This window comes from Polypterus senegalus, chromosome 13 (genome assembly GCF_016835505.1).
Source record: "Polypterus senegalus isolate Bchr_013 chromosome 13, ASM1683550v1, whole genome shotgun sequence".
Classification (NCBI taxonomy): domain Eukaryota; kingdom Metazoa; phylum Chordata; class Cladistia; order Polypteriformes; family Polypteridae; genus Polypterus; species Polypterus senegalus.
In genome coordinates this window covers 160,325,045-160,351,065 of record NC_053166.1, presented here as the reverse complement: position 1 = coordinate 160,351,065, position 26,021 = coordinate 160,325,045, and the positions used below count along the sequence as shown (strand labels likewise).

General features: G+C 42.1%; 1 protein-coding gene across 2 annotated transcripts in view; it reads right to left on the bottom strand.

The window, feature by feature from the left end:
* The window catches only part of syt17 (synaptotagmin XVII), a 66,672-nt gene extending 52,064 nt beyond the window's left edge, over window positions 1–14,608 (bottom strand). Inside the window, exons 1-2 of one of the 2 annotated variants that reach the window (XM_039774144.1) lie at window positions 13,548–14,608; window positions 6,969–6,986 (exon numbers count right to left, since the gene is read on the bottom strand). In XM_039774144.1, the coding sequence (XP_039630078.1) occupies window positions 6,969–6,986; window positions 13,548–13,844 (315 nt within the window). In that variant the 5' untranslated portion in view covers window positions 13,845–14,608. The remainder of the gene's footprint in view (window positions 1–6,968; window positions 6,987–13,547) is intronic. The other variant, XM_039774145.1, reaches the window with a different exon arrangement.
* Window positions 14,609–26,021: the final 11,413 nt, after the last annotated feature.

Here is a 26,021-nt window from a genome sequence, read left to right as displayed (position 1 = left end):
CTGCAAATCGTCTTGAAATAAAACTGTCACTTTCACTCGTCAAAGTTGAGAGGGTGGGCTCTAACACGCCCTCTAGTTACTGATTGGTGAATCGATAGCACAAGAGTTAATTAGAAAAATGCTTACTACTGCCGATGAAATGGATTCTGCCGAAGATACTACGTATTTCAGAGAGAGAACTGAAGATTCATCGGAAGAAATTACAATGTTGGCGGCCCATATAACCCTAACCCTGAAACTGCTGAACAAGCCCCTCTGCTACATTACTGACCAGATCAATAGCCCAGAAGGTTCATTGAGTTGACGCTATACACTCATTCAAAAGTGGTCCTTAAAAGTTTTGAGCAGTATAGAAAAAACATGAATGAAAGTGAAAATAAGCACAGACAACACTAAAGCAGAAAGTCATTCAGGAGCTCCATTGTCCCTTTAGTTCCAGGACAAGGCATTGCAATGTCTGCCTGAGAAAGAGGCGGCATCTCAATTCCTTAACAAAATCTGAAATATCACACAAGCCAACATGAAGCAATGATCAATAGTCAGAGGGGAAGAAGTCAAGACGTTACATAATGTGAGCTATGAAGGTAAAACTACAGCTCAGATTAGACAAAAGGGCAGAGCAGTGGGACACGGGCAGGAATTCAAAAAGGACAAGTCCAATAAATAACTGAGGAAAAACGCTGCTGCAGAAACCACAAGCAAAGCAAATGAACTAATTTAAAAATACTGGCAGCTCATCATACAGAGCAGAAAATGAAGGGAGAAAGAAACGTCTGGGTTGTGCCCATCATTAATACAAGTAGGCCCTTTCCTGGCAAATCGACCTCTTGAGACCCACTGGGCAGTGTGGAGCATAAAGCTGACAGACAGAAAGGGGTGCAAGAGGAGTGAGAGCCCCAAAAATTAGGCACTGTGCCTTTAAAAGTCCCCCTTGAACGTTTTCACATTGGATTGTTATACAGCATTGGACCCCAGTGGATTTCATTTGGCCTGCGCCACCACCACCTACTCAAAGCATCCTGATGCACCAACATTGATGGACTGAAAGCCAGAAGTCTACGTGACCATCATCATCAGGTCCTTTCATGAAAACGCTAAATACAAAGAGGACTGTTTGATTTATGTTAGGTAGATTGCCCAGAGGGGACTGGGTGGTCTCGTGGTCTGGAACCCCTACAGATTTTATTTTTTTCTCCAGCCTTTGGAGTTTTTGTTTGTTTTTTCTGTCCACCCTGGCCATCGGACCTTACTCTTATTCTATGTTAATTAATGTTGACTTATGTTTATCTTTTATTGTGTCTTCTATTTTTCTATTCATTTTGTAAAGCACTTTGAGCTACATTGTTTTGTATGAATATGTGCTATAGAAATAAATGTTGATTGATTGATTGATTGATTGATTTGGCCTTTTTTGACGGTGATCAACAGAAAAAGTCTCTTTACTATCAAAGTGAGAATAGATCTCTGCAAGATGGCCGAAATTAATGAAAGTATGAAACACAAAATAATCCAATGACATAAATATTCACCCCTTAATCATTACTGGTGTTGCCAAATGCTTTTATAAATCCCATCATTAGTTCAATGGAGATCACCTGTCTGGGGCTTCAATTGAACTGAACTCTGAAAAGGATTTAGGGGTTTATGTTGATGCAACATTTTCATCGACTAAGCAATGCACAGAAGTCATTAAAATGACAATTGTTAGGTTATATCATAAAAACTGATGAATTTAAGTCAAGAGATGTTACGCTCAAACTATATAATGCACCAGTGGGACCTCATCTGGGGTCCTGTGTGCAGTTCTGGTCACTGTGATACAAAAAAGACATAGCAGCACTTGAAGCTGTGCAGAGGAGAGCAGCCAGGTGCATCATGGGACTATTCTGATAGACTCCGAGAACTGAACCGGTTTAGTCTCGAGCAGAGAGGACGCTGTGGGGACCCAATCCAGGTATTTGAAATCCCCAAAGGCATTGATAAAGTCAACCAGCTTAAGGGGGGATCAGGTACTTGAGGACGTCAGTAGAAATGAAGGGGATGTGCATTTAAAAATGAAGCCAGGAAGCACTTCTTTACGCAAAGAGTTGTGGGACTCTGGAACAAAACTAGCGAGACATGGGGTTGAAGCAGAAACCGGATGAGATATGGGGACAGCTTAGCTATCAGCTAAACAAACGGGGGGACTGAATGGTCCCCTCTAGTTTGTCAGATTTCTTGTGTAACTGATTGTATGAATCTGGAAGGTCCAGTTTTCGGCGAGTCAGTATGGTTGCCTAATTGACTAAATAACACTCAAGCAACTCAATGGAAGCACAGGTGAGGGGATGGAGACAAGAAAATAGTCGAGTAAAATCGATCGTGGGAAGAGTGTGGCACAGCAGTAAATCTGCTTGAGCAGGCCCTCCACAAGAACTGATGACGACGAGTGAAGCAGGCCACCTTTGGGACCTCTGAGAACTCTGAAGGAGTCACAAGCTACAGTGGATGACATTGGAATGACTGCTCGGGTACTTCACTTGTCACAGCTTTATAGAAGAGTGCCAAGCAGAAAAACAAAACACTCACACACACAGGACATCTCAGTAGAAGGCCACATGGGTGGCTCTGATGTCAGCTCGAAGAAGGTTCTGTGGTCAGATGAGACCAAAACTGAGCTTTTTGGCCATCAGGCTAAACGTGATGACACACTGCACATTATCAAAAAAACACAACATCCCCAAGCATGGTGGTGACAGCATCAGGCTGTATGGATGAATCTCTGCAGCAGGCCCTGGAAGGCTTGTGAGGGAAAATGAAAGCAGCAAAATATGGGAAATCCTAGGGTCGGCCACAAATCTGCACATTTGTTTTCCAGCAAGACATAAAGCCAAAGCTACACAGGAATGGCTTCAAAACAACAATGTGAACGTCCTGGAGGGGCCAAGTCACAGTCCAGATCTCATTCTAATTGAGAATTTGTGGCTGGACTTGAAAATGGCCATCCGTTCCTGATCAGCACAACAACGCAGAGACCTTGAGCAGTTTTGCAAAGAAGAATTGAGAAAAATGGCAGTGTGCAGATGTGGAAAGTCGATAGAGAAAGAAAGCCCCGTGCACACAGACTCAAGCCTGTCATGGCGTCCATCTACTAAATACTGACATAAAGGCGGTGGATACTTAATGCCAGCAATTAAGATTCTGTGGTTGATATTTGAACTTTGTGGAGATCTTTTCTCACTTTGACATTAAAGAGTCTTTCTCTGTTGATCAGTGTCAAAATGCCAAAATGAAATCCATTGTGATTAAGTGTTATCTCTCTATTATAAAAGAAAATCTTGAGACGAGACGAGACAATGGCCATGAGATTTGTTCAAGTCCCACTCTCCTGTCCACCATTTCTGGTTCACGGCCCACGCCCGCGGTCCTCTCCCCTCTCATTGGTTTGTCAGACACAGTTCCTGTGCGCTCAGCTCCTATACATTTTTACGTTTTCCTCACTTTAAGTTCCCAATTAAAGAAGACGTATTATGTCCAAATCTAATTGAAGAATTTCATTCCAAAGGGTTATCAACAGAAGAAATGAGTACACACTAGCAGAGAGAAACGATGAAGTGAAATGAATTAACGTGAAAATTGTCGATTGGTTACACGGCAAATTGGTCAAATGCGTATCAATAGACTCTGCTGAAACAGTTGGTGGTGATGGTGAAGAAGATGAAAACATCAACTTACAATATAAGCGTAGAATATCTACAACCGTTAACACCGTCTGATCTTCCACAGGCCGAATTACTGTTGAAAGAAGGACGTATCGTAAACGTATTGCGTAATTTATGTCTGAGTGACGGGCTATGCAATTGGGCAAGATTAGTTGTGTTCAAAATTGGTTGAACAATTCTGACGTGTAAAATTTTAACAAGCGACAAGAAAGGTAATGTAGTCCACCTTCAGGGGTAACATTAGACGCCAAATGACATCTTGATATGCCATTCGTGTTAAAACGTTTACAATTTCCCGTTAGAATAGCTTTCACTATGACAATTAACAAATCACAGGGACAAACATTTGAAAAAGTTCGGTTTATTTAATAGAGAGAGAGAAACGAAACTCACTCACGGGCAGTTATACGTTGTCACGCTGTAACTCCAAACACGGATCAAAATTCAATGTGATATTGACAAAACGTTAATTCCGAATATTGTTTTTACTGAAGTTTTACAGTAAAGGCGTAAGTTTAAAAAGTACTTGCGTGTTAATTTCAAAGCTAAACAGAACGAAAACGTATAACGCAACGAATACCTCTAACGCAACATGAAACATAATTTTCTTTCAATTTATTACGTTTTACTATTTTTTACTATGGTTATTTACTGACTGTAATGTAAAATAAATTTGATTATGCATATGTAACAATTCTCATGAAACTAAAAATCTGTTTAAATTGTACATCTGCTTCCCAATACGCGAGTGGCAGCGGCGAGAATTGGCTAAGCATACTGCCCACCTGGGGGTTGGCGAGCGAAGTGAGCAGGGGGCGGGGCCCCCAAGTCTTCTATATATATAAACTGCTCAAAAAAATTAAAGGAACACTTTGAAAACACATCAGATCTCAATATGAAAAAGAAATCCTCCTGGATATCTATACTAATATAGACTGGGTAATGTGTTAGGAACAAAAGGATGCCACATCGTTTGATGGAAATGAAAATGATCAACCTACAGAGCCCTGAATTCAAAGACGCCCCAAAAATCAGAGTGAAGACATTATGTGGCAGGCTAGTCCATTTTGCCAAATTGAATTGCAGCAACTCCAAATTGTACGCAGCACTTTGTATGGCCCCTGTGTTCTTGTATACATGCCTGACAACATCGGTGCCTGCTTCTAATGAGATGACAGCTGGTGTTGTGGGGATCTCTCCCAGATCTGGACCAGGGCATCACTGAGCTCCTGGACAGTCTGAGGTGCAACCTGGTGGCATTGGATGGACCAAAACATAATGTCCCAGAGGTGTTCTATTGGATTTAGGTCAGGAAAGTGTGGTGGCCAGTCAATGGTATCAATTCCTTCATCCTCCAGGAACTGCCTGCATACTCTCACCACATGAGGCCAGGAATTGTCGTGCACCAGGAGCCACTGTACCAGCATAGGGTCTGACAATGGGTCCAAGGATTTCATCCTGATACCTAATGGCAGCCAAGGTGCCTTTGTCAAGCCTGTAGCGGTCTGTGTGACCCTCCATGGATATGCCTCCCCAGACAATCATTAACCCACCACCAAACTGCTCATGCTGAATGATGTTACAGGCAGCATAATGTTCTCCATGGCTTCTCCAGACCCTTTCACTTCTGTCACGTGCTCAGGGTGAACCTGCTCTCATCTGTAAAAAGCACAGGGCACCAGTGGTGCATCTGCCAATTCTGGTATTCTATGGCAAATGCCAATCGAGCTGCATGCTGCTGGGCAGTGAGCTCAGGGCCCATTAGTGGACATGGGGCCCTTGGGTCACCCTCATGAAGTCTTTCTGATTGTTTGGTCAGAGACATTCACACCAGTGGCCTGCTGGAGGTCATTTTGTAGGGCTCTGGCAGTGCTCATCCTGTTCCTCCTTGCCCAAAGGAGCAGATACTGGTCCTGCTGATGGGTTATGGACCTTCTATGGCCCTCTCCAGCTCTCCTAGAGTAACTGCTTGTCTCCTAGAATCTCCTCCATGCCCTTGAGACTGTGCAGGGAGACACAGCAAACCTTCTGGCAATGACACGTATTGATGTGCCATCCTGAAGAAGTTGGACTACCTGTGCCACCTCTGTAGGGTCCAGGTATCGCCTCATGCTACCAGTAGTGACACTGACTGTAGCCAAATGCAAAACTAGTGAAGAAACAGTCAGAAAAGATGAGGAGGGAAAAATGTCAGTGGCCTCCACCTGTTAAACCATTCATTCCTGTTTTGGGGGTCATCTCATTGTTGCCCCTCTAGTGCATCTGTTGTTAATTTCATTAACACCACAGCAGCTGAAACTGATTAACAACCCCCTCTGCTACTTAACTGACCAGATTAATATTCCATAAGTTTCATTGACTTTATGCTATACTCTGATTAAAAAGTGTTCCTTTAATTCTTTTGAGCAGTATATAAAAGTCAATGTATGTGTGTGCGTGTGTTCGTGTTCCAGCATCACGTCCAAACGGCTGGAGTTTCTCATTGGTCAACCTAAAATACTGTAGGGTGAAATCAGCCCTAATCCACCCCATTCTGGGTATGGTGGGGGGTGATCTTGCAGTCTTGTATGCCTGTTATCATCCAGTTGACACTCGGAACGACCACCAGAGGGCGAACTAGAGGTGACTGCCAGCATTCTCTATGTTTGAGTGCCACTGCGCCCGCCTGTTGCTTCTGAAATTAAATAGAGTTGGCCGATTTTGAGCATCAACTGGATGGTAACGTACATATAGGGTGGTCCAGATCTAATCATGCAATTTTCATTATGCTATAACTTATTCAGTTTATTACATAGAAAATCACCCGAAAAATCCCGGACCATCGAGAAGTGTGCGAACTGACGACATGAAGAATTGTCTTCACGCCAAACTGGAATCGTCCCCACATAAATCAAAGTCATCCAGATGATCTGGATCTGCATAATTAGATCTGGACCACCCTGTACAAGAACGCAAGACAAGCACATTTGTGAGTCTTCATTGTTCGTTAATTTATTTTTGTTTTTTAAGTTGCGTTTTTTTTTTTTTATTATATTTTTCTCAAACAATTAAAAAAAAAACACTTTATTTTCCTCCAGGGCAATGCCGGGAATTTCAGCTGGTATAACAATAAAATAAAAACGTCCAAGGGGGGTGAATACTTTTCAAGGACATGGTATACTGCTTGTACGTCCAACAAAGGCCAGAAAGGACCATGGATACAGAGAAGGGAAGGCCCTTGGGATAAATAATACAATTTAGGGTGAAGTGGGTGAGAGGGACACATACCTCATCAATGGGTTCCAGCTGTCCTTTTAGAGAGCCACAGGCACACACAAACCACGAGGAGACCGGTAAAGACACCAACAAAAAAAAAAAGAGAGAAACACATTGTTTAGTGACCATCATTGGAGTTTGCTGAAATAAGAGTGGGCTTAAAACTGGGTGGCCATAGTTTGAGCAAGTCAGTGGTGACATGCGTATCGCAGCGATGCCCACACCACCCACGCTTAACAGCGAAGATCAGCCCGCAATCTCGTGTTCTCTTTGACTCTAGCAGGTCATTTAAAGCACATTACAAAGTTGTCCAAATCAGGTTTCTTCCATCTTAAAAATGTTGGGAAATGAAGGCGCTTTCTAAATAAACAGGATTGTGAGAAATTAATTCCTGCATTTATTTCTAGTAGGATTGACTACTGCAGTGCGGAGTTCACTGGCTGTTCAAACTGTTCTTTATTCAGCCTCCAGTTAATCCAAAATGCTGCTGCAAGAATTATCACAAGAACAAGAAAATACGAACACATCACTCCAGTTCTCAAATCCTTACACTGGCGCCCGGTGAAGTTCAGGGCAGATTTCAAAATCCTCCTTTTAACATATAAAGCATTAAATGGCGGAGGTCCGGCTTACTGGTCTGAACTTATCACGACTTACAAACCTGAGTGCACATTACAACAACAATAACAATATTTATTTATATAGCATATTTTCATACAAATAGTAGCTCAAAGTGCTTAAGATCTCAAGATGCTGGTCTGCTTGTGACTCCAAGGATTAATAAAATAACAGTGGGAGGTCAAGCTTTTAGTCACAGGGGGCCCTAAACTGTGGAGTGGTCTGCCTGCTATAAGAGATGCCCCTTCGGTCTCAGCTTTTAAAGACTCACAACTTCAGTTCAGCACACCCTGACTAGAGCTGCTGATGAACTGTGCAGACTGCATCTCTGTTGTCAGTCATGAGCACTAAAACAGAAGTAACATAAGAGTTCTAATTTGTTCCTAACCCTCACCTATTCTGTTTCTCTTCTTGGTACTCAGATGTGGCACTTGGCACCCACTGCCCACCTGCCAAGTTGTTCTGCCTGCCTAAGGTAAAGTCATCGCAGGAATCATCTGGTAGAGGGGTCCTTTTATTGGATTGGCTGGGTCAGCTATCGAATGACCAATATTTGGCGGCTTGATGGCCAAGGTCTCCAGGACTCTAAACAAATCCACATTGCATTATGGGATATCATCAACTGGTTAATACTTGTAATATTTTTATTTTCATACTGTATTGAGGATGACTTGTGTTCTGTTCTGTGTATTGTGTTGTATTGACCCCCTTTGTTTTGACACCCACTGCACGCCCAACCTACCTGGTAAGGGGTCTCTCTTTGAATTGCCTTTTTCTGAGGCTTCTTCCATCTTTTTTTACTGGGGTTTTTATGGGAGTTTTTCCCCTTGTCTTCTTAGAGAGTCGAGGCTGGGGGGCTGTCAAGAGGCAGGCCCTGTTAAAGCCCACTGGGGCACTTCTTGTGTGATTTTGGGCTACTATACAGAAATAAATTGTATTGTATTATCATCTTTTAAAGGTAATGGGGAATAAAGTGAACCCTTTTGTGCTTTTTTAATTTTGAATGGGATGGCTCTCCTATCCTTTGCCTAAACCATTAAGGCAGGTACAACAGGCCCATCCATCGCGGGGTCAGTGCCCAGCCATGCTGACTTACTACACACACCGGATTTGCTCCTCCAATCGCCAGATGCCTACGTGTCACAAGCAGCAGCAGCTCACTCTATGTTGTCTTCTTCCAATCAGTGCCGCTTCTAAGCAGAGGGGCTGAGAGGCTTTGGGAAAAAAAAAAAAAGCACCCAGCATCCTCGCTGAGCAAATGGCCCACTCAGCTGAGGCCCACGACGAGGAGGTTGAAGAGCAGTAAGGGTGTAAGAAATCCATAAGGCTGACAGGCACACCCTGTTAATGTTGCTTCTGCAATTAGCGGTAACCAGCACCATGGCAACAATGGATGAAATACTGACCCCTCAAGCCCCTCCCCTCCCCCTCTCCCCCTCCAATTCAAACAGGTGACATGGAAGAAGAAGATCATGAAGAAGAGAAGAAACAAGCCAACCGCTCCAACGTCCGGCTCCACTGCACAGGGAACGAACGGCACAAGGAGGCGGACAGGTGCAGACGTGCAGGTGAACTCATCAACCAAGAAGAGGATGAGAGGCGAAAACAAACATGAGGGCCGTGGAACAAACAGAAAGAAGAAACAAAGGCAGTGACTGACAATTCATCACACAAGAACAATGAGAAATCAAATCACAAGAAAACAAGCCTGCCTCTCCCTGGCAGACGCGGCATCAGGGGAAGGCCTAGTGGGTAAACCGCTGAACTGTAAATGGCAAAGCTGTCACTTCAGTCTCCCTCACCGCACCGCACCTCTTTGAATGCTGATCACTAAACTTCAGTGTGTTGTTGTCATTCTGGTGCAAACGCCGCCTCACAATTGTAACAGCCAGGTTCAAATCCTGTTCTTCTCCCTGTGTTCACATTTTTGCTTCAGGTTGTCTAATGGATGAGCAGGTTAGGTTTTTAAAATGACCCTGGATTAGCCGTTTAGGAGTCAGGGTGTGAGGGGAATGGGCTACAGCGTAATCTGTGATACACCCCACGCCTGGCATCCAGTGCTACTGGGACAGACTCCAGTTTGTGCAATCCTGGCATACAATAAGCAGGTTCAGAAACTGGACAAACAGAAACGTTCATTTCCTAATGGTGTAGAAGGTGAGGCCAATGAAAAAGAAAAGCAGGTGTACTGTGACCCAGCTGGTACAGGGGGTCAGCCTGGCATGGTGGGTAACCGGAGAGAAGTCACGTCACTCACCCTGTGTGGTCACTCCTCGCTATTACATGCACTGCAATGACGATCGCTTCAGAAAGACACTACACAAGGTAAGGGGCGTTGTGAAGGCTCACGCCGTGTGACGTCTGCTTGTTCTCCTCGTGTTCCCGCGGCTCCTTGTAACACGACAAATAGACACCAAAGTGGCCCGGCATTTGCAAGTCTCTGCAATGGGCTGCCACACCTAAAAGGACTCGGGGTTCCTGACTCCCCTGACTCTGTAATGCAATTAAACAGATTGGGAAAAATGGACGCATTTCTTAATCTTATAGCAGATGAAATTAATGAAAATTTGTATTGTTGCCTGCATGTTGATTATTGATATTGATACAGAGTAACGGGGAGAGTGGAAGAGAGGTGAAAAGGAGAGTGCAGGCAGGTGGAATGGGTGGAGAAGAGTGTCAGGAGTGATTTGTGACAGACGGGTATCAGCAAGAGTGACAGGGAAGGTCTACAGGATGGTAGTGAGACCAGCTATGTTATATGGGCTGGAGACGGTGGCACAAAAGACAGAGCTGGAGGTGGCAGAGTTAAAGATGTTAAGATTTGCATTGGGGGTGACGAGGATGGACAGGATTAGAAATGAGGACATTAGAGGGTCAGCTCAGATTGTGACGGTTGGGAGACAAAGTCAGAGAGGCGAGATTGTGTCTGTTTAGATATGTGCCGAGGAGACATGAGGGGTATATTGGGTGAAGGGTGCTAAGGATAGGGCTGCCAGGGAAGAGGAGGAGAGGAAGGCCTAAGAAGAAGGTTTATGGATATGGTAAGAGAGGACATGCAGGTGATGAGAGTGACAGAGCAAGATGGAGAGGACAGGGAGATATGGAAGAAGATGATCCGCTGTTGTCACTGCATTGGCTACCTGTGTCCTTTAGAATTGACTTTAAAATACTGGTGATGGCTTACAAAGCCTTCAATCATCTGCTCCGTCCAATATCTCAGAATGGCTGTCACCTTCCACTCCAAATCGTAACCTCGGATCTTCAAATGAGGGTCTGCTTAGAATTCCAAGAAGTGGTGACGCCTTCTGCTGTTATACACCTAAAATCTGGAATAGCTGACCGATAGAAATTCGCCAGGCTGATACGGTGGAGCACTTTAAAGAACTGCTAAAAACACATTACTGTAACATGGCCTTCTCAGATCCCGATGCTTTGCATATTCAATTAATTATCATTACTATTCATGGTGGCTCCACACTCTGTACTCACCCCTACCTTATCTTCTGTTCTTTCTCCAGTTTTCTGAAGATCTAAGCACCGTGCTGTCCCTACATTGATGGATTAAAGGCCAGAAGTCCCCATGACCGTCATCATCAAGTTCTTCCATGTAGACCCTGAATACCATGAGGACTGATTGTGAGGTCATTGATGTCAGGTAGAATGCCTAGAGGGGGCTGGGTGGTCTCGTGGCCTTGGACCCCCTGCAGATTTTATTTTTTTCTTTTGTTTTTTCTGTCCTCCTGGCCATTGGACCTTACTTTTATCCATCCATCCAGTATCCAACCCGTTATATCCTAACTACAGGGTCTCGGGGGGTCTGCTGGAGCCAATCCCAGCCAACACAGGGTGCAATGCAGGCAACAAACCCCATGCAGGGCTCCAGCCCACTGCAGGACACAAACACACACACACACACACACACACACTTAGTGACAATTTAGGACCGCCAATGCACCTAACCTGCATGTCTTTGGACTTTGGACGGAGAGAACATGCAAACTGAACGCAGGGAGGACACGGGAAGCGAACCTGGGTCTCCTAACTGTGAGGCAGCAGCGCTACCCACTGCGACACCGAGCCACCCACCTTACTTTTATTCTATGTTAATTAGTGTTCCCTAATTTTAATTCTTATTTACTTTGTCTTTTTTCTCTTTCTTCATGTAAAGCACTTTGAGCTACATTATTTGTATGAAAATGTGCTATAGAAATAAATGTTGTTGTTGTTGTTGTGGCAACCCCTAACAGGAGCAGCCAAAAGAAGAAGAAGAAGATGAAGATGAAATTAATGAAAATGTCATATGCCTCGGTGGCTAAAGAACTGGAATGTGAAACAAATCTCTGGATGACCATGAATGCCAATAATGCTCAGATTTGAACAGAAAAGATGTGTAAAGAATTATAGCTGCATATCTTTAAAATAAAAGGTGATACTTATACATAAGGACAAAAAATTATACAAGATAAAAACTGCTGTTCTTTAAAGAAGAAGACCCTATACTGGTTCTGTAATGGCAGTTTATTGGGTTGTGCAGGTCCTTGTAGAACCACAGCTTGACAAAGAACCATTTCATTCTGGGAAGGGGTCTCTGCACAAGAAATTGGCTCTTTTGGCTTTGAAGGGAACAAAAACAGAAAATCTTTACTGACAGATTAAGAAACCCCTGTTATTGTATTCATCCGGGGTCTTTTGTAAAACCGAGATATTTCTTCAATATGCTTTCATCTGTTCACAGCTCTTTATGCAGCCTGTAATGGACCTAAACACAGTAAGGTTGTTTTTGGAATCTTCATGTGGATGGCAATTTTGGGAACCAAAAGTAGTTACCCTCCGACGTCACTCTGAAGAACGGCTTTGGCACATTTCTTTTTTAAGAATGTAGGGGTTTGGATCGTTGGACTGAAAATCACAGTTTTGCTGGTTCTCTCTTTACTTTTAACTGTGACCCTGAGTGAGCCTATTCACCTGCCTGGGCTCCAACTGTAAAAAGGTTTATAAAAATAATTGCATTCCCCTTATGCAAAAGTGCTATAACATATAAGGATTGTGTGTTTGTTAAACGTGACTGGTGCTGCATGGGACTGGACAAGAAGTATCAGGAATCATTTTTAAACGGCAAATGCTTAAAAGCCAGTCCAAGATAACATTTGAGATCATACATGAACCATCTCTGGGCGAGCCGCTGCCCGCTGCTTAAATCCCTGGGCACAGAAACAACACACACTGTGATAAAGGAACAATTTAGAGACCCCAATTCACATGACCCGAACGGCTCTAGCATATGGCATACCCGCTAAAAAAGAGCCACACGCACCCTGCCTGCTCGGAAATGAAACCGTGCGGGAAAGCCGCCGCCAGTAAGGTGCCCAATGGATTCCCAAAACGAATTCGGCTGTTAATGTCTCTTTGGAATGGACCGCGTAGCCGTCAGCGCCCGTCCAAACCGGCTGTCTCTCGTTCCGTTCATGTAGACCGCAGCAGCAACTGGCAGACGAGCCGGGTGGAGCTGGCAGGTGAAGCGCATCTCCTGCAGGTCCGACAATAAAACGCCAGGACGGGGTTCACGCCAGTGCCCAGGAGGCCGAGTGCTTGTCGCTGTCAACTAGCAGACGAATGTCGCGGCCAGCAAGATGGACCGTCCGTCCGGCCACTCGGCAGCCAACAGCGGCGCTCTGTGACGCGGAACAACCCGCCACTACTCCTCTGCTACCTGTTGTTTGTTGAACATCAGCTAAGCTTCAGTTCAGTCAATTTTACAGAAATACTTTATTAAAATGAACTTAAAAGTAAATTCCACCTGAGCAGATGATGCGGCCGCAGACAGCAGGTTAATGTTTAGTGAGGTGACGCGACTAACAGAAGAGACGCAAACCTGGGATTTCCGTCTCGTGCACCGCTTTTTTCTTAGCGAACAGCCCACTCGCCCGCTCACCACACATCCAAGTCGGGTCAGTTCAGAAGACGCCGTCCTACCTGTATGTAAGCCATGCCGGCCGCTCGGCTCCTGAAGGGAGCAGCGCAGCTCCTTTCCGTCCCCAGCACGCAGCGCCGCCGTCCTCGTGTGCCTCCTGCTCGCCCTTCTTCTTCTTCTTCTTCTTCCTCCTCCTCCTCCTCCCCGTATCCGTTGCGCTCTCTGTCTCTCTCTCTTTCTCGCTCGCTCGCTCTCAGTCGATCTCTTGCCCCCTTGTGTGGACGGTCACAAGCCTGCCGCTTGCCGAGGCTCCCAAACATTAACACGGTCTGCCGTCTTTCAGTCCTTCTCGGGCACATTCAGATGAAATAACAACGTATTGTTCATTTATTATCAGATTGTAAATAACGCTCTCTTTTGTTATATAGCGTCGTTTTATGAAGTTCTGATAATCATTTTTTATTAATTCAATAAATACTGTTTTAAACTGTAAAAAAATGTCAACCTGTAATGTAGCGCCTTTTGAATTTACCTCATACTAGTGACTTTCTTATCTATCACACAGCTTTTTATACGCTACTTATGTCCTTTTCTTCATTACGGTCACATCAAATACCTTTCATGCGTATCCACAGTAAATTATATAGTGTTTTTTTTACAAACATATCTTATATAGCGCCTTCAATATCGTTCTATTATATAGTGCCTTTCATATCTATTACTTTATTGTTTCATAATCTGCAGCGCTATATATAATTATTCTTCTGTAACAGCCGCTTGAATGTTTGTTGTGTTGGTGTTTAATAAAATGTGCCAAGCTAAAGTAAACAAATGTGCAAAGCTTTTAATAAAACCGACAGGATGATAAATGCAAACATAACGGGAGAGGAAGAGCCTTCTACAGTACAATGTAGTTAAACGCTGACCCCTGCTGGCTTGATCCTGGTACTGCGGGCGCATATATGCCTTTTACGGACTGTATTGATATTTTTAACTGGGGCAAACCGCGTTGGTGTATATGTGTCGTGTTACCAACCTTTACACCAACCTTTGGAATTGGATAACAGTTTTGACTGCATAATGTCCATTTTGCTGAAGACAATCTAAAATGAGTTTTATTTCAGTTGTTTTAACATGGCTTTCTCATTGCTTCATCTTAGTTTAATCCTGATACTCTGTGTATGCATTTAATTATAACTATCATTCCTGGTAGCTCCACACTCTGTACTAACCCCTACTTTCTCTTTTCTTCTTTTTCTGGTTTTCTGTGGTGGCAATCTGCGCCACCACCACCTAATCAAAGCACTGTGATGTCCTAACATTGATGGATTAACGGCCAGAAGTCCCCATGAACTTCTTCATCAAGTTCTTCCTTGTGAACCCTAAATACCATGAGGATTGATTGTGAGGTCATTGATGTTAGGTAGAATGCCTAGAGGGGGCTGGGTGGTCTCGTGGCCTTGGACCCCCTGCAGATTTTTTTTTCTCCAGCCGTCTGGAGTTTTGTTTTTTTTTGTTGTTGTTTGTTTTTTCCACCCTGGCCATTGGACCTTACTTTTATTCTGTTAATTAGTGTTCCCTAATTCTATTTTCTTATTTATTTTGTCTTTTTTCTCTTTCTTCATTATTTGAGCTTATCATTTGTATGAAAATGTGTGATAGAATTAAATGTTGTTGTTATTATTGAACAGAGGTGGCAGAGTGGCGCAGTGGTAGCACGACAGCCTTGCAACAAAGAGACTGAAGTTGGCATCCCAGGCACTCCCTGTGTATGTGTGGGACTCCTCCTGGTGCTCTTACAAGTCCCAATTTCATAAAAGCGATCAGCAGGCCATCGTCACAAGGTCCGTTATCCATTAGGCTGGGTTCAACACATTATCCTTCTCCATTAAGAAGGCTTTCAAACTCATGGTCACTACTGGTTCACTATGTGCCTAGCAGTTAGTTGACTATTTCTACTACATTATTGATAGGGTGAGGACTTGTAATCTGGCTGCTGCTTCCAATTTATTTGTTGCACAGGCCCAGTGAAACATTGGTGTCAGCCATTAGACTTGTAGTCTTCGAGATCACCTCAGTCACCATCAGTCTTAGCTATCATTCAAATCAAAAATGAAAACTCCGCTTTTTAGTTTTTGTTCCAACACACCCTGACGTGCTCACTCTCACTCTCACTCTCACTCTCACTCTCACTCTGTGTGGCATTCTCTTTCCTGCTTGTGTCTCCCCTGGCTCACTTGCTGTCCCTATTAAGAATTTCCCCTTGGGATTAATAAAGTATCTATCTATCTGTCTATCTATCTATCTATCTATCTATCTATCTATCTATCTATCTATCTATCTATCTATCTATCTATCTATCTATCTATAATCACTTATATAGTATCTTTCCTTTTTATCTATCTATCTATCTATCCATTATACAGTGCCTCTCATCTATCTATCTATCTATCTATCTATCTATCTATCTATCTATCTATTTTCTCACATACTCTACTTGACTTGTTTTAAAGTAAGCACATCTAGGAATGGCAGGTCAGACACATCTAGAGGGTCTTCATTAAGATTTGGGGTCCCACTGAAAAGCTGGCTAAGGGTTTATAGTGACCACAAAGGCCTCTAATTTTTGGTGAACTCAACATAAATGACTTATGCGTAGAAATGGCAATTGTTGTCTCCTCAGTACAAGTCGGATGCTCCCTCTATGACAGCCAAGTCTTTCATTTTGTTCACGGACCCTTTCACCAGACTATCTGAGCTGCCCATACCCCCCCAGACCAGTGGCTCTTAATTAAATCCCAGGGGTCCAATGTTGCTGTGGATTTTCATTCCATCCAACTTCTGCTGTTAACTTGACTCCTAAATTAACTGAGCAAAGTATTATTTCCCTATTTCTGTGTTGTGGTGTGGATCCAGAAGTTTTTAAGAAACAGGTTTCCTAAGTTTTAATTGTAATATAGCAAGTCTCTGTGTATGTTACATGGGAATAATTTTGTGTTTTTTTTCATCATCACCATTGTCATATTTTATTCCTCTTTCTGGTTATTAAGCCATTTACTTGTTACTGATCATAAACAGCATGTCTGTCTGCTTGTCCTTAACTGTCATCATTAGGATACGATGAACAAGAGACGCAAGATAATTAAACATTTAAATCAAATTTCTTATAAATGGAAATATCTCTCTTGCACTTTTCTGAACACAGCATAAGAGAATCAACGACCAGCGAATTAAACAATGAGATCAATTGGAGATTAGATTACTTACTTATTGTGAAACTGGTTGGAACAAAAACCTACAGCAACAGTAGGCCTGAAATTGGGAACCACTGGACTAGAGGGGGCCGAGTCACATAACAGGAATCACATTTTCTTGTTTGTGTGGACGTGGACCTCCTTGCTAGTATAACATCATCGTCAATATTCATACAAGTTAGAATTTCATTGTACTACATACACATGACAATAAACTCATTGCCATCCGCAGACTATGATTGTGGATTTTAGGTGACACTTCTGTCCCCCTGCTCCCCTGGTTGTACTGTACACGGTGTCATTGTCAGCATGGAGGAATCATTTTCATTTCTTGGCACCACTATCACTCACAGTCTGAACGGTCAGGTTTTTTTTTGTCTCTTTAATTTGTCCGATTAGTGCCGGTAAAGATTTATAGAGCTGTTATTAAAATTATCCTCCCATTCTCTACAACATTCTGATATGGTGAATGCATCTGCTGTCACTAAAGTATAAGCCACAGCATGTCATTCAGACAGCAGAAAAGAGTGTGGGCTTCAAACTGGACTCCAGTGAGGACCCTTCTACTGTACCTCACAGGTCAGGGAACATGACAGAAATGTAATCCAAGGCTACCTTAACCGGGCTAACCTTCTCTTTCAGTTATTACCATCATTGAAACTTCACCAGACACAAAAAGCAGGAACTACAGTACTAGATACAGACACCGTTTTTTCCCTTCGGCAGTCACTATGGTTAAATATAGTCTCTGATTCACCTCAGTCTGTTCCTGATCTCCAAACTCCTCCATCCAACCTAAATTACTGTATGGTTAATTTACAAAGACTTGGGTGGGAGTGCAATTCTATAGTACATTGTCAGATTATTGTATATAGTTGTGCTTTTTGCAATATACTTGTATGATTATTCAATACCACTGCATATACTGTAATACTATGATGGTGTTACGTATTGAAATACTGTGCTACTAATTGTATTTTCCTACTTGTACGTATGGATGTAATGACAAGCGAAACTCCTAGCAACTACATTGACTGGCAATAAAGTCAAAGCTTAGTGACAAATAATAGAAACCTCCATCCAGATGAATGTGTGGGCTGATCCTTCATTCATGAGCACAAGCGCCAACAGAATGTCAACATTTTGTAACGTTATACAATGCATTGGGGAAGGCCTGACTGACCGGACCCCATCCTCTGAAAGACCTCCATTGTCTTCAGCAGCTACATGCCCCCGTGAAGTCTGACTGTCAAACATCTGACCTTCTGCCTTCTGGAGAATTCTCTCTCAGTGCAACAGTTAGCTTTACCTCGACTCCCACATCTTGGGAAGATTATTCTCATTGGGAAGTACTGAGGCCTCCAACCACATGAGGAGAACACTTCAGGACTAAGTAAGAATTGAATATGCCAAAGCCTAACACTCTGATTAATTGATACTACACATGGAGGTCATAGCAAAGGAGAGAATAACAACAAAGCTGAGGGTCATTATGAACAAAGCTGCACATCCTCCCTCTGACACACCAACATAAACACAAATTATTCATCAGAGGTTTGTCAAGAAACGTGATTGGGGGTCTTTTATAACAACGGCAATACGCCTGTATAACGAGTCACCGTAACTGGGACTTCCAAGTCAGAAGTTTGTTTTTTTTTCTTTATAAAATTTCTTTCTGTTTAGTCATTCTGGTGTGTTTTTAGACAAAAGTGTGTGTTTATCTATCTATCTATCTATTATATAGTGCCTTTCACATCTATCTATCACCTCAAAGTCAAAGACAAAGTGAACTTTATTGTCATCTCAACCATATACAGGTATACAGATAGATGAAATTGCGAAGATCCGGGTCCATAGCGTAACAACATGATGTGCAAATAATAAATTAACAATAGAATTAAAATGTAAAAATGTAAAAAATTAAAAATTAAAACACAAACAAGACTAGACATTGTGCAAAGATAGGACAAAGAAGTAGCAGCAATATTGATGTGTAAGATACAGTATATGTAATATAATAAATAAATAATAGATATAGATAATACAGAAATTATCAGTGTTTGATAATAGTTTTTAAGACATGGTCAGAATGTTTCACAGCAGAAGGATAAAGAGTGACAAAATCCTTACAGGTCAGTATGAGATTTTCAGTTCTTTTCTACATGCACACTCATCTTTGCAGGACCGTGGCTCTCATGTATAAAAGTTCTGTTTTTAGAGGTGGTTGAGGCCGAGTGGAAGGTCCCAGGGGGCAGCCTGGTGTTAAGGAGTCTGACAGCTTGGGGGTAAAAACTCTCCTGCAGCCTGGCAGATTTGGCTTTGATGCTGCAATATCTTCTCTTGGATGGCAGAAGTGTGAAAAGTCCATGTGAGGGGTGTAAGGGGTCCTCGCGGACACTGCGTTTGTAAAATATGTCCTGTAGTGAAGGGAGGGAGAGGCACCCCAATGATGTTCTCTGCTGTCTTCACTATCCTTTGCAGGCGCTTGCGGCCGGATATGTTGCACCTTTCATATATATCTATTTATCTATTATATAGTGCCTTTCACATCTATTATATAGTGCCTTATGCATCTATCTATCTATCTAGTGCCTTTCATATCTATCTATTATATAGCACCTTTCACTATCATTATATAGTGCCTTTCACTATCTGTCTATCTCATATAGCACCTTTCACATATCTATCTATTATATAGTGCCTTTTTACATTATCTATCACCTTTCATATCTATCTATTATATAGTGCCTTATGCATCTATCATATAGTGCATTTCACATCTATTATTTAGTGCCTTACAAATCTGTCTATCTATCTAGTAGCCTGACTCCAACATCACAAACTAGCTATTTCTTTATATGAAGCAGCTCCCATCTCCTTATAAAGTTTGCTTTTCTCCTTCTGCTGATCCTTCAGCTCATGACCAGAATATTTCAGGTTTAGGGAGAAGTGAATTTACAAACATGAGAGATAGTTTAGCTTGACTCATTGATCTCATTCCACCATCTTTTTGTGAAACACCTCCAAAAATGTGTGAAGCCCAATTCTCTGTAAGAGATGTTGTAGCCCACCATCACACAAGATGAGCATCTGAGGCCTGGAGAGAATAGACTGTCTTTTTGTAACAGTTGCCTTTACTGATTCATGGTTCTCTGATTAATGATTATACTGGTGTATTCATTACACGCCATCTTTCTGTTTGTGTGAAGCAGCTTCTACGCATGTTCAAGTCCGACTCTTGGACTTCATAAAGTGAACACTTCAGACCTAGGCCTCTAATGCAGCCCGATTCTGTTTTTGGGGTGTCCTTCCAACACACCAGTGAGAATGTTATCTTTTTGTGTGATGGTTAGTTGTGCTTGATTGACTAAACATTTGATTGGCCAGTTAAGCTAATTTTCTCCATGAAGAAGCTCCCCTCACTTATGAAGCCTGATTGTCTTGCCCTCCCACCATAGGTGTATTGTGTTGTCTCAATGTGAAAGTTGCTTTGATTTTGTCAGGTTGGCAGGCTGATTGGTTGCAGACATTCCATCCTTAAAGTATGAACATCTCTTTATGTCTAGTAGCTTCCACGTCACACCTGAAGTTTATTTTTCATTTCATGAGCTGAACATCTCAGGCCTAAGGAGAACAGACTGTCTCTGATGCTTTCATATTGTTTGATTGATTCCTTGATAAGGCTTTCCCCATTTTTAAAAAACTGCATGCCAGCTTATGTGAAACAGCTTCCTGACTCAGAAAGACCTCAATGTTCACGAACTGAACATCCCTGGCCAAGGCTGAATTGACTCTCTCAGTATGACTCTTGCTTGAGCTCAATTGATTGACTGAGCAGATTACAACCCCAAAGAGAATTGAGCCTGTCTTTTAATGAAGCAGCTCCCATCATCCAAGAAGACAGATTCTCTGTGTGAGGCGATCCCCAACCACAAAATCTCAGGCCTACAGAGGATCGGCTGTCTCAGTTTGACTCTTAACCCTAATTTTGCCAACTTGATTGACAGACTAATTCCACTGGTCTCATCATTAGAAATGAATGATTCTTACATCGCAGGTGCTGAATGTTTAGGGAGCACAGACTTTTTCATCATGCCCAATCAGCTTTATTGCTTGACTAACTGATTGATTAATTGACTGATTGATCAGGTTCAACTCTAAGAATAGCGAAGTCCATCTTTCCATAAAGTATTTCCCATCACTCTAGCAGAATGATTCTGTTTGGTGTAAGGAGTGCAGAACAGAAGGCCACAATTTAATGGATGTTGGAAGTAACACCGAATGACTTAGGGTTGTGCCCAAAATCTGAAGGATGTCGATTCTTCTGCTTGTAATTATGTTGCCTTATATGAGTCACTATTTCACACGTTGACATTGGCAAATTTATTCTAACTGAAAAAAGCAGACATTTTTGCCCCAGAAGGTCTTTGATAGTCTGAATAGAGTTGGTAAGTTGTCCACCCTAACATATTGTGCTTGTTTTTACCTGCCAGTCTGAGTCATGTACAGTGGTGTGAAAAACTATTTGCCCCCTTCCTGATTTCTTATTCTTTTGCATGTTTGTCACACAAAATGTTTCTGATCATCAAACACATTTAACCATTAGTCAAACATAACACAAGTAAACACAAAATGCAGTTTTTAAATGATGGTTTTTATTATTTAAGGAGAAAAAAATCCAAACCTACATGGCCCTGTGTGAAAAAGTAATTGCCCCCTGAACCTAATAACTGGTTGGGCCACCCTTAGCAGCAATAACTGCAATCAAGCGTTTGTGATAACTTGCAATGAGTCTTTACAGCTCTGGAGGAATTTTGGCCCACTCATCTTTGCAGAATTGTTGTAATTCAGCTTTATTTGAGGGTTTTCTAGCATGAACCGCCTTTTTAAGGTCATGCCATAGCATCTCAATTGGATTCAGGTCAGGACTTTGACTAGGCCACTCCAAAGTCTTCATTTTGTTTTTCTTCAGCCATTCAGAGGTGGATTTGCTGGTGTGTTTTGGGTCATTGTCCTGTTGCAGCACCCAAGATCGCTTCAGCTTGAGTTGACGAACAGATGGCCGGACATTCTCCTTCAGGATTTTTGGTAGACAGTAGAATTCATGGTTCCATCTATCACAGCAAGCCTTCCAGGTCCTGAAGCAGCAAAACAACCCCAGACCATCACACTACCACCACCATATTTTACTGTTGGTATGATGTTCTTTTCTGAAATGCTGTGTTCCTTTTACGCCAGATGTAACGGGACATTTGCCTTCCAAAAAGTTCAACTTTTGTCTCATCAGTCCTCAAGGTATTCTCCCAAAGGTCTTGGCAATCATTGAGATGTTTCTTAGCAAAATTGAGACGAGCCCTAATGTTCTTTTGCTTAACAGTGGTTTGCGCCTTGGAAATCTGCCATGCAGGCCGTTTTGCCCAGTCTCTTTCTTATGGTGGAGTCGTGAACACTGACCTTAATTGAGGCAAGTGAGGCCTGCAGTTCTTTAGACGTTGTCCTGGGGTCTTTTGTGACCTCTCGGATGAGTCGTCTCTGCGCTCTTGGGGTCATTTTGGTCGGCCGGCCACTCCTGGGAAGGTTCACCACTGTTCCATGTTTTTGCCATTTGTGGATAATGGCTCTCACTGTGGTTCAATGGAGTCCCAAAGCTTTAGAAATGGCTTTATAACCTTTACCAGACTGATAGATCTCAATGACTTCTGTTCTCATTTGTTCCTGAATTTCTTTGGATCTTGGCATGATGTCTAGCTTTTGAGGTGCTTTTGGTCTACTTCTCTGTGTCAGGCAGCTCCTATTGAAGTGATTTCTTGATTGAAACAGGTGTGGCAGTAATCAGGAAATTGAACTCAGGTGTGATACACCACAGTTAGGTGATTTTTTAACAAGGGGGCAATTACTTTTTCACACAGGGCCATGTAGGTTTGGATTTTTTTTTCTCCCTAAATAATAAAAACCATCATTTAAAAACTGCATTTTGTGTTTACTTGTGTTATATTTGACTAATGGTTAAATGTGTTTGATGATCAGAAACATTTTGTGTGACAAACATGCAAAAGAAGAAGAAATCAGGAAGGGGGCAAATAGTTTTTCACACCACTGTATACAAGATACATGTTGGTCTCAGGTGGCACGGTGGTGCAGCGGGTATCGCTGCTGCCTCGCAGTTAGGAGACCCGGGTTTGCTTCCCGGGCCCTCCCTGCGTGGAGTTTGCATGTTCTCCCCATGTCTGCGTGGGTTTCCTCCCACAGTCCAAAGACACGCAGGTTAGGTGGACTGGTGATTCTAAATTGTCCCTAGTGTGTGCGCTTGGTGTGTGTGTGTCTGTGAGTGCCCTGCGCTGGGCTGGCGCCCTGCCTGGGGTTTGTTTCCTGCCCTGCGCCCTGTGTTGGCTGGGATTGGCTCCAGCAGACCCCTGTGACCCTGTGTTAGGATAATGGATGGATGGATGTTGGTCTCATGGTGGAATCCTACGTCCCTCCCACAGAAGGGCAGACATGTCCTTTCAAATGGTGTCACCACAAATGCTGCAGGTAATGCTGAGGGTCTGGTCCATTCATGTTGAACATGGAGAACAAAAGGTGTGGTGCACTGTTGGGTTGTCAGGAGTCACTGTGACATTGGTAGTTATGAGGTGCAGAGGATCACTAGATATTGTGCTGGAGCTGCTCCTAAATGGAAACCAACCAGATGGGGCATAAAAGGCCATCCAGTCTTAGAAGCAAACAAACTTGATACAATTAAAAGAAAGTGCTGTATGCTGGACTTACATAAGGACCTCCTCACCTGTGAGGACCGGTGCCTTCAGGGGTTTTTGTGCTCACATCCTCCATCTTGTTTCTTTAAATAAAATGCTACTGCCTCAGACTCAGGACCTTTATGGTGTGAAACCACTGCCATTCAGAGAAGAAGCAAAAAGATTCAGTCCTAAAAATAAAGTCAAGGAATGTAAGTCTCTTCTCATTAAATTAACAAACAACATTTCTTTTAATACTAAGAAGTTTGTTGCACTGGCAAAAAGAAGGTGGTCAGCAGTATATTTAAGTTAGAACGGTTAGTGCGGACATCTGGTTAAGGGATCAGTTGAAATGGAGAGCAGCAGCCCACCATTCCTGTCAAATATCCTGCCACCAACCTCTTGGCACCCTCTGATACATAGAGTTTTGCCCCCGTAACCCACACCCCACCCAGTGCACCTAAATCCGGTATTTAAAGATAAACATGAAACACATGTAGCAACATAAAAACATTTTATTGTTAAATATTAAAATTAAATTAGAAAATGCACTTTGAGAAAAGTCTTGTACAAAATCTTAAATAACAAATAATTCTAAATTCAAATGTGTGGCAGTGCCATCCAGGATATAAGTGACTGGAGAGCGGCAGGACACAAAGGTCCTCTGAGAGGTGGCGGAGGCCTTTTCACTTCACATGTTTGTGAATTTCGTCTCACTCATCTATTCGAATGTAATTTCCACAATGGGCCGATCCAAGGGTGTGATAATAAAACCCAAGTTTTATGAAGTTGTTACCACTTCATTTTACTTTCCATAATGCCTTTCAACTATGATGAACTTTACACGATAGGAACACTTGTGACTCACAGATAGAATATAGGGGGCTGAACTCTGAACCTAAACCTAACCCTAATCCTTTAACTCTAAGATTTTCTTAAGATATCATCGTGTTTAATAAGCTGCCTTTCACGGTAAGCATCCTGACAAGGAACTTTACAAAGCAAGCAAGACTACAATACAAAGCATAACGTGTGGCCGCTTATTGGCTCCCATGTTGGACTGTAATAAGAGTTAAAAAAAAATGCCAGAATGTCTATACCAGTGACCACAGGGCCCAACTAAATGAACAGACATTTTATGCCACAGTAGAATTTAGAAAGGGATTTAAATATAAGAGAGCACTCCTGTGAATGAGGTAACACACTCAAAATCACATACTGAGTCAGCAGCTGAGCCGGGACACGTCTTTTAGAACCATAAGGTCTGATTAAGGTCTCAATAACACAACCTTAGTAGGCGGGTTAAGGGGGTATTTTGTATTTTTACAGTGAACCAAAACAGGCTGGTCGAAAATTTTCATATCATAAATTAGATCAACAGATAAACTAATCAGAGGGATGGACCATAAGAAAGGCGGCTGAAAAATCTCACTCTCACATATTCAGACACTTCTGCTTTTAGAGGAACGGCCTACTAACAGCGACAGCAAAACATTTAAGAGTATCGCCAACGGGCGGAAAATGGACCATCTTAACTTTAAGTAGTACGACGCTTTTGCAGCTCTTGACCTCTCTAGGTTCATGAATGCAGGCCCTTGAAAAGCTGCCAATCACTTTATCTCTCCTGACGGAGAACAGTTGTGGAATCCAAAGTGCACAGCCATCAAGTGCGACCTGCTGTATCATGGTCTTACTCTCACTGTCATGTCTACTGAAATTCAAGGGAGACAGTGTCTGGGGAAGACAACCATAATACAACTTTGTATTGTATTGTTGGATTGTACTGAATCATTGACAATCTTGTAGGCATGTGTGGTATTAATATTATATATACATATACTCACTCACTCATATATATATATATATATATATATATATTTACATACATTTATATATATATATATATATACACACACACACACACACACACACACATATATACACACACACATTTACATACATTTATATATATATATATATATATATATATATATATATATATATATATATATATATATATATATATATATATATATATATATATATATACACACACATATATATACATATATAAACATACATATAAACATATATATACACACAGTGTGGTGGCATCACAGCACTAAATAAAAGGGGACTCAGGAAAGAGTTAGTGCCAGTGGAATGATACGTTTGTGGGCACCACATTTCTGACATCACCAACCCAGACAAAGGCCAATGGCCATGGCCTGATCCTGACCAACACTTTGCCGATTTACCTTCCCCACCTTATAATAGACATTTTGTGCCTTAATAGAGCTCTCTAAGTTCTAGGATCATTTCCGATCAGGCGCTTGTGTCACTCAACCTTAATAAACACAGACCCCAATTTGTTTCTGCTTTCTTGTCATATCATATATATATATATATATATATATATATATATATATATATATATATATATATATATATATATATATATATATATATATATATATATATATATAGTATATGTAAGTGCATACACATACATAGATAAAATGATACAAACACTAAAAAGCAAACAAAC